Source organism: Elephantulus edwardii, unplaced genomic scaffold (genome assembly GCF_000299155.1).
Source record: "Elephantulus edwardii isolate Elephantulus edwardi_28Jun2011 unplaced genomic scaffold, EleEdw1.0 scaffold00003, whole genome shotgun sequence".
NCBI lineage: Eukaryota > Metazoa > Chordata > Mammalia > Macroscelidea > Macroscelididae > Elephantulus > Elephantulus edwardii.
In genome coordinates, this window is record NW_006399753.1 from 32,646,697 (window position 1) to 32,655,815 (window position 9,119).

The 9,119-nt window shown below is 34.7% G+C and overlaps 1 protein-coding gene across 1 annotated transcript; it reads left to right on the forward strand.

Annotated features, from left to right (window-relative positions):
* The first annotated feature begins 17 nt into the window (after nt 1-17).
* Nucleotides 18-8,734, forward strand: GCG (glucagon). Its single transcript, XM_006879362.1, has 5 exons — nt 18-259; nt 3,082-3,181; nt 4,992-5,153; nt 6,798-6,935; nt 8,587-8,734. Exons 1-5 carry the CDS (start codon nt 19-21, stop codon nt 8,732-8,734), a joined length of 789 nt encoding a protein of 262 aa, XP_006879424.1. The 5' UTR covers nt 18.
* The last annotated feature ends 385 nt before the right edge of the window (nt 8,735-9,119 follow it).

Genomic DNA, 9,119 nt, shown 5'->3' on the forward strand with positions numbered 1-9,119 from the left:
TACACAGATAAGCGTAAAATGCAGATGAGCAAAGTGAGGGGGCGTGTGAAATCGTTTGTAACAAAAACACATTATTTACAGATGAGAAATTTATATTGTCAGCGTAATATCTGTGAGACTAAGCAGAGCTGGAGAATATATAAAAGCAGAGCACTGTGGTGCAGAAGTACCCAGCTCAGGACACAGCACACTTACTTCAAAGTTCTGGAAGAAGCTTCTCCCTCTCTCCACCTGCTGGTCCCACGTCACAGCATCGAAGGTAGGGCTAATATCCAATAATGGCAAGATTACAGATCCTGGTTGTGGTCAAGTTAATATTCCTAAGGGATAAGAGCACTGTGAATTCAATTGTGGGGTTCTTTAAGTTCTTTTAATCTGTACTTTATTCTTAATAACTCATGGGGCAGAATGAGATGTAAAGTGGTAGAACATGCGTTTGTATCTACTTCAACGTAGCGAAGCTCTAAAGGGTGCCAGGGAAATAATTCCGTTTGAAGCAATAAAGAGAAAACAAATACATCAATATACTGACTAAACTGTCATATGAACTGCATTTGAATGTAAGTAGGAACATTTTGAAAAAGAAATCATTTCCGCTAGATTTAATACATATATATACTGCTTTGAACAGAAGGCGCCGTTTGAATTCTCCCAAAATGGCTCTATTAAAGAGGCTATGACAGAAATTCCTCTTTACCAATTAAAACCTCTGGGTTTTTTTTAAAGACCAGAAAATCTAAAATTCAAATCATCTTTCAAATACCCAAATTTCTAATATTGCTGTCAAAAAAATCAAAGTCCATGAAACCAGCTAGGATGTGGCACTACTTGGTCAAAGATAAAATATTGATAACTTTGGATAGGTGTGAGTAATCAATAATTACTCACTATTGATTAAAAACCAAATGCAATTATTAAAATCTAAGAAGTATACTTTCTGGAATAAAATTCCATTAAAAACTCTTTAGGGAAAAAAGTACCTACAATATTTAAGTTCCCAAAACAAAGACCAGTTTTACTGAAATTTTGAAATAGATTAAATGGTGTGAATTTGCTTATATATTTTCTAGTAGAGAAAATTACCTACCTTATTTGACTTATATGTAGGGACATAATACGATGTCTTCTTTCCTTGGTCTAAGATGAATCTTTCTGAAAGACTTTCTAAACAAGAAAGTTACTATTACTATAATGTACTTTTAAATTTGAGTTGGAAATTATAATTTTTACCAAACCATAGTCTCTCCTTAGTCCACATGAAAAAGGGGAAGTATTTTGAAAATATTCTCTTATAAAGATTTTGATAATAAAATAATTTAAATGTTTACATTTTCTGCAATGATATCCAAATACTTCATTGATAAAATGTCACAATTTCATGACAGATGGGAAAAAAGTTCTTTCTTTCAGTAGCTCTTATTTGCCTGTCAAGAACTTTGCATATTCACTTCTTTATGGTTTTCTTCTTCCAAGTGCTCCCACAGAGGCAGTCTCAATAGAATATGATAGAAGGTATTGCAAAATCTTTTTAGGAACCTTGGATAGAGGGAATTACTTACAAGTAAATGGTTAGCAATCAATCTTCACAAGAAACTTCTCAACAGTGGTATCATCATGAAAACATAACAGCTTATTTTGATGTTTTAAAATTCCTAAAAACATAAATAATATAAAGGAGAGTTATTCTCAAAAGATACTATCTAAATATATAGAAGCATTCCCACAAAGTTTTCTGGAGCATAGAAAAACATCATATTACTAATTTAAGGTTGAAAGAAGAAAGGTGAATGTGTCATTTCTATTTTTGTTGTTTTGTTTCATTCATAAAAAAAAGCCTTGATCTTTCAAAGCAAAAAGTTGCTGCTCAAGGTAGTACAGTATCCAAGTTTTGGTGCCAGAGACAGATAGTAAATATGGCTAGGATGTTAAGGAAAAGATTGATAGTTTTAAATGATAATATTTGTAAAATCCTTATTTCAAACCAAATGTCATTTGCTAAAAATACTCATTCAAATTATTTATGGGTAAGCATAATCTAACTTGGATTGAAATTCCCACATTTCAAAGTCAGCATGGCTGGGCTTGAAAGTAAAAGAGAGAGAAGTCCATGGCAAATTCCGGACCTGAGGTTCTGCTAGCTCAGTGTGGGCATGGCCACACTCACATTGGCCTGTGTGCACACTCACATCACGTCCTGGGTGTACATCTGCTTCTAATACTAGGAAAAGCAACCAGGTGGATCAGTCAACCAGGTCTGCTGTGTCACTAGCAACAAATGACACATCTTGGACTAGGTCCAACTATAAAACAACCTGGAGACTCCAAGACTTCAGAAGCAATGACTGATTTTCTTTATGACAGTAATCTCTTACTTTCTTAATTGTGACTGTTCAAATTGCCAGAAGCATTAGTTCTCATTGCAAATTGCTTGTCTTTAAAATGATTTTCCCCCCTTTAATTTAGAACAGGTCAAAGCACCCTAAAATACCTCAAATCTGTTGGCCGCTTTATAATTACAAAGTCTAGACCAAGTTACACTATTTAAAATATAAATGAATAATACATCTGAACCGACAGCTGGTATGCCAACTTGTAGCCTGAGGCTGCTTTAAGATGGTTGAAATGCAGTATAATGTAAATGCTTGCAAGTGAAGGACTATTAATTGAAAGCCAGACTGATAGTGAAGGGGGGCAGCATTATGGATAAGGTGCCATTCAGGCTAACCATATGTAGCGTATCATCCACAGAGGATATTTTAAATGTTTATCATGGTCATTTTCAATTTCAGTTTCTGGAAACGAGCCTTCTAATCATTGACAGAAGTGTCCCACATTAATGAAAACCTAAATGGCAGAACGCATCTTTTGTGTCCCTTATGGCTTCTAAAAATCCTAGGGGTAAAATATACTCTATTATTTGAAATTAAACTGGAAATATAATCAGAATAAATCTGACTAGATTGGGTTTTCTTATTCTAGTTAGAATGTATACTTAATTTAAAAAAATCAAACTAATTTAGCCTTACTGGTTTCAATATGATTGCTTGCTTCTGTTAACCTGTTAACCCTGTGATCTGACAGGCAGCAAAATGAAGAGCATTTATGTGGTGGCTGGATTATTTATAATGCTGGTACAAGGAAGCTGGCAATATGCCCTGCAAGACACCGAGGAGAAATCCAGGTAGAAATCCTAAGGCTTGAACTCACAAAGCACTATGTTTAGAGTACTGCTTATGAAAACTGTGATTAGTAAATAAGGTCTCAGTAACTTTAGGGTAAATACTTTTCACACTAAATCCATATGTTTAGAGTATCACTGTGATAAAAGCAAGCTTTTCTGGAGGATGAATAAAAGTGTGTGTTTTTTCATAACTAAAGCAGTAAGAGATGTTGAAAATATGCTACATGAAAAATGTGAACATTTTTCATTCTTCAGATTATCCTTTCTATCCATTCGTATCCTATCCCCACTCTGCGTAGATTGTTTCATTCCCACCAATGCTTTTCTCTTTGTTATTCCTTTTCAAGAAAACTGCATTGTTTCTTGGTAATTTTAAATTTTACACATGTTCATTTACTCATACATGTTCATATGAAAACATACAAAAGTATTTTAAGTCTGCAAAATTCTACTATCCAGAAAAAAACTACACAATTTGGTTTATTACATCCATGTATTTTTTTCCATATACAGAATACAAGTATTTCTCAGTACATAACACAGTTTTGCATTATACTTTTTTCACTTAATGTCATATTGCTAGCTTTTTCTGATATTGTTTAAAATATCTATTAAAAGTATAGTTTAATGTTTGCATTCTAATCCACATGCAATGTCCAATATAAGAAGCTATTCCTTCTCTATTAGAGGTCTGAAAATTTTTTCACTACAAATAATATTGAAAACAATTTTCAGTTTATGCATTTTCTCTATGTTTTTAATTATTTTTTTAGATAGTGGTACAATTACTATGTGAGTAGATTTGAATACAATTTGTTATTTGCTGTTGTTAGGTACCAATAAGTTGACCATGACTCATAATGACCCTAAGAACAACTAGGATCCAAAGTTTAAGTCTTTTGTAATATCTTGCAAATTAGCTTCCCAGAAAAATCATTCCTGCACAAACTCATCAGCAGTATAGAAATATAATCTCACAGTGACCTGGTAATTAGTTAAGCTTTGCTGATTTCACAGGCAAAATGGTATCTCATTATTGTTTTAATTTCTATCAGCATATTAATCCCATTGACTATTTTTCCATGTATTTACCATGCAACCAACTGTTGATTAATAATATGTGGATTATCCACTTTGTAATTTCAAATGAGCAAGTGGGATTTTTCTTGTCTTTGTGCTTTTAAAAATCTGTCTTCCTCTATTAGCTACTATATTAGAAGGTACTTGAGTTTTGTTTTGTATTAATATATGCAAAGTAGAATTGGACCCATAAATCTGCTTCATAAACTAGTCATTTGGAACTTTCACTCTTCTAAATATTCAAGTCAGTGCTCTTTCCTGCCACTATTAGCATAATCATGAGCAGATTAATTAGTTGAAAAAAGATTTATTTAATCTTATTTTTTGGAAGCAGGAGTGACATCTACTTCCTAAACAACATGCTTCTGGAAACTATGAACTTTGATAAACGACGATAGCTATAGAAAAGCTTCAGTCCTTTTGTTCATAGGCTCGTTATGAGTCGTGCAGAACTCAATGGCAATCAACAACAACAACAATGACAACAATCTTATTTCACACACAAAAAAATACTCAATTGAGTAATTTGTTACTAGACTTCAGAATAGGAGCATACTCAACCATAATTAAACTATGATATGCTGATGAAAATGTATGGTCGATTTGCATTAAGCACTGATTTAGCATAGACGTCTGTATTACTGCTTCTTAGAGCTCTGCATTTTGTAGGGAAGAGGAGGCTGAGAGAGTTTGCAGATTTTCACGATGCACCAATCACTGTTCTTCACAGATCAGTCCCAGCTTCCCCAACGGACTTGCTCAATGATTCGGATGAGATGATCGAAGACAAACGCCATTCACAGGGCACCTTCACTAGTGACTACAGCAAGTACTTGGATTCCAGACGTGCACTGGATTTTGTGCAGTGGTTGATGGACACTAAGAGGAACAAGTAAGACTTTTGAAAACAGCACCTACATTTGTACACAAATACATCTTCAATCTCTCCTGACTTCCTTAGTTTTCATGCTCATCAAATAACGGCCATACAGTCTTTACAGTTTTGCACTTCCCTAGGATGATACTGCTGCTCTCCTTGGTATTTTCTTTCTTAACACCCCATTCTTCACTCCTCTAAATACTTATCTACCCTGAACTGTGACATAGACCTTAAATTCTTCTCCCAACTGTAGTCTTAGCAATATTTACTCTCTTACACATTTTCCCTTAAAACTGAGAGCCGACTTTTATGGAACATGCAGAGTTTGGACTATAATTTCTGATAGAACAAATGCAACCTCCTCTTCTCGGGTTCAAACTATGATTGGGATCACATTAAAATTATGCCTAGCCACTTAAATCATGGTAAGGAATAGAAACAAATGCATTACTTTATTTGTAGAATGCAATCCAAGATAGGCATTTAAAATTACAGCCTAGCTGCACAGCATAAAGAGAGAAGAAGGCAACTAATGCAAGCCTATATTACAGCATGCATTTTAATGTTGGACTTCCTTGACGAGTGTTGGGTTGGTTTCTGTTGCGTGTGGGCTACTGGAGGAAATCATCTGCAAGGGTTTCACAGAAATGGTGGAATTTCACAATTTCTTTGGATAGTAGCCCACAAGAGGAAGGGAGTTCTGCATACAGAGTAGCTGAAGGAATCTAAAATTCAGGAAGAGAACATGGATTTGTCTGGATAGGATGGAGAAGGGAGGGAGGAAGAGAGAAGAAATTATGCAAGAGCAAGGAGAAGAGGAGAGAGAGAGTGGCTACTACTCTGAAAGTGTAGGGTATATTTAACTATAGGAAACATGCTGTCAGAGTCACAGAGATGTTGGGAGAAGTCCCTGATAAGTTCAGGGAAGGCCATCAGTGAAATGCAAGAAACCACAAATTTCTTTTTAAAAAAGAAAAAAAATATCCTATTTTCCAGAAAAAAGATGCCAAAACTGGTTACATTAACTCCTAACAGTACTTACTTATAGGTGATTTCTGTGGTGGATTTAAAATTAAACTCTCCAGGGTTAACATATGTCAGAGAACTGCTGACCGCCCACTTCTACAGAGCATTCTGTTACACTTGGTGATATGGAGTCTGTCTTCTTAGCTTTCTTCATTGCTAATTGATCACATAACTCCTCTAATCCATTATCACATGGTCTTTTTTAACAATAGTTTGAGATTCCTGCCCCCCCCCACCCCGTCCTTTGCTTTCCTTTAAAACAATTAACTAAGTCTGACCCAATGCTTACTTATAGCAAATGGCTTCTTTGTTGAAGAGTAGCATCATAAAATAGAGAATCTATTTCTTTTTGCATCTTTTTGTAACCAGTGACATAGATAACAGGAGAGGTAAAAACAAGTATCCTGATTGGGGGCATTAGCCTCTCCTTAATTGTTAGTCCTTTCAGTCACTCTTCAGTCCAGACAACCAAGGTCAATTCAAGACTAGCTCCTCAGCCATCCCCCCTTCTCTGAATCTCCCTAAGCCCCTCCTACATAGAATTCCAAACTCAAAGCTGCCACTGCTTATAGGTGAGAAGCATATTGCCAGAGAGACAGATCTTCAATTTAACGTTCACATTTCTTTCAGGAATAACATTGCCAAACGTCATGATAAATTTGAGAGACATGCTGAAGGGACCTTTACCAGTGATGTAAGTTCTTATTTGGAAGGCCAAGCTGCCAAGGAATTCATTGCTTGGCTGGTGAAAGGCCGAGGAAGGAGAGAGTAAGTCTGTACATTCTTATTTGACATTATTTCTTTTTTCTTTGATGGTGAAAACTTAAATCTAGACTTATCTCTATAAGGATCTGGATTAGAGAAGCTATTAGTATAGTTAAAAAAAAAAGAAAGGAAGGAAGGAAATAACTCCAGATGGTGGGAAACAGTATATAAAATTCTGGTCTGTTTTCTCTTTGGTGATACACCATCTCCCATCAGTCTATCCAGACTCATCGTGACCCTATAGAAGGATAGACTGGAAGTGCCCCGTGTGTTTCCAACGACTTAAATCTTTACAGAAACAGTCTTATCATTTTTTTAAATTTTTTGAGGTGTGACTGGTAGGCTTAAACTATTCACCTTTCCATTTTCACCATAGTGCTTAGCTGTATCACCACAACCCCTTTATCTTTGGTGGTGCTGTTGTTGTATGCAGTCTAGTTAAACTGACTCATAGCTGACTCTCCAGCTTGTTTAAAGAGGCTGTAAATCACACTGGAGGAGAATGCCCAATTTTCTCCCACTATCTTTGGTAGAAAGCATTAATAATAGAGTCAAACAGGTTATGCATTTATTCCTCATTATTTTATTGCTGTTTTAATTAGTGCATTAATTTGTAATCCAAACAAGTGTCCTTTGGAGAGTAAATATGAAGCTTTATTGAACTACACCAGAACACGTTTACCTAGCCCTATTCCAGAAAAATTAGGGATAAAGAAAAAGAGGAAATAAGGCTGATAACCAATTTGATGCTAAATGTCTACATAAGGATAATATATATTTCTGCATTTGTGAATTTTCAGATAAAAATTTGGTGAAGACAGGAAGGAACCAAACATAAGATGTTTAGAGAAATTAGATACTCAACAGGAAATATGCAAAAAAAGAAAAAGTCTATACATTAACTAGCCAATGTTTTATGGGATTTTCATTGAAGTATGCATGAAATAACCAATGTTGAAAATGGAATTAAGATCTAGCTCATACTCTCATGATCATTTTGGTTGACGTTTGAAATATGAGTGGCAGAAAATGTATTAAAAAAATCAATGATTTTGTTCTCATGCCATTCTTAAATACACTGGAATTTAAAGAAGACTCAAAACAAAGGGGAAGTAGTATTGCGATTTGGCTTTTAAAATACTAACGATCAAACTTGCAAAACTAACGGTAATATAATTGCTTACACCTGAAAACATTTTAGGCCCTAAAAGGATACTAAAAAAATCTTGCTATGGTAAACTGATGAAAGAGAAAATCTAATACAGACTTAGCTTTAATCTCTTCACTTTAGTTTATTAAACTGTTCTGCAAACACTGTCTTTACGGTTTTGTTAAATTGTAAGCAAATGAAGAGTCTCAGCAATAATTTCTGTTTTTGCCAATAGAGTAAAATTTTTTTAAGCAATCTGGAATATTGAAAAGGGCATGGAGTCGCACAGGCTTGATTTCAGATCCTGTCTCTGCTCCTTAATGCCTGAAAATTTTCCTATCAGACACTCGCCAGTTCATATTGATTTTTGAGATTTTTTTCACAGTAGAACTTCAACAAAGAGAAACTCATTGTTTGATCAACTCTCACAAGTGTCAGCAGTGAGAGACAATCAATAAGCCCTTAAGCAAAACAATTCATTAATTTGAACGCTCTATTTTTTAGTTTACCAGATGAAGTCGCTATTGTTGAAGAACTTAGTCGCAGACATGCTGATGGATCTTTCTCTGATGAGATGAATACAGTTCTTGATAACCTTGCCACCCGAGATTTTATAAACTGGTTGCTGCAGACCAAAATCACTGACAGGTGAATGCACTTTAGTAAATTCTAAAAGCTATCAAAAGTTTCCTAAGTATTTATTATCATATTACCACAGATTGTTCTTCATCTAATGAGTTTTTGCTTTCACTAGTTTTAAAATAACTTGCACGCTTATTCATTGGAAGTACATTACTGCATTGTTTTTTGACCATTGCAGTTTTATTAATTCACTCATTGATTCCAAAAACATTCACTGCATGTATATAAGGGAGGAGACATTTGGGGAAAAAAACACATGAATAAAACATAGAGACTCTAAAGTCTTTTACATATTATTACTACATTGCAAATTATATATGTTGAAGTTTCGGTGCAAAGATAAAATGCCAAATTACATAGCATTATTGATTTAATGTAATAAGCTAAACACCAAA

Excerpts from the sequence above, each read along its gene's own strand:
- GCG (XM_006879362.1), top strand. The coding sequence starts at position 19 with ATGCAGATGAGCAAAGTGAGGGGGCGTGTGAAATCGTTTGTAACAAAA. Across the intron at positions 260-3,081 it reads CCCACGTCACAGCATCGAAG|GCAGCAAAATGAAGAGCATT; the intron begins GTAGGGCTAATA and ends GTGATCTGACAG. Across the intron at positions 6,936-8,586 it reads AAAGGCCGAGGAAGGAGAGA|TTTACCAGATGAAGTCGCTA; the intron begins GTAAGTCTGTAC and ends TCTATTTTTTAG.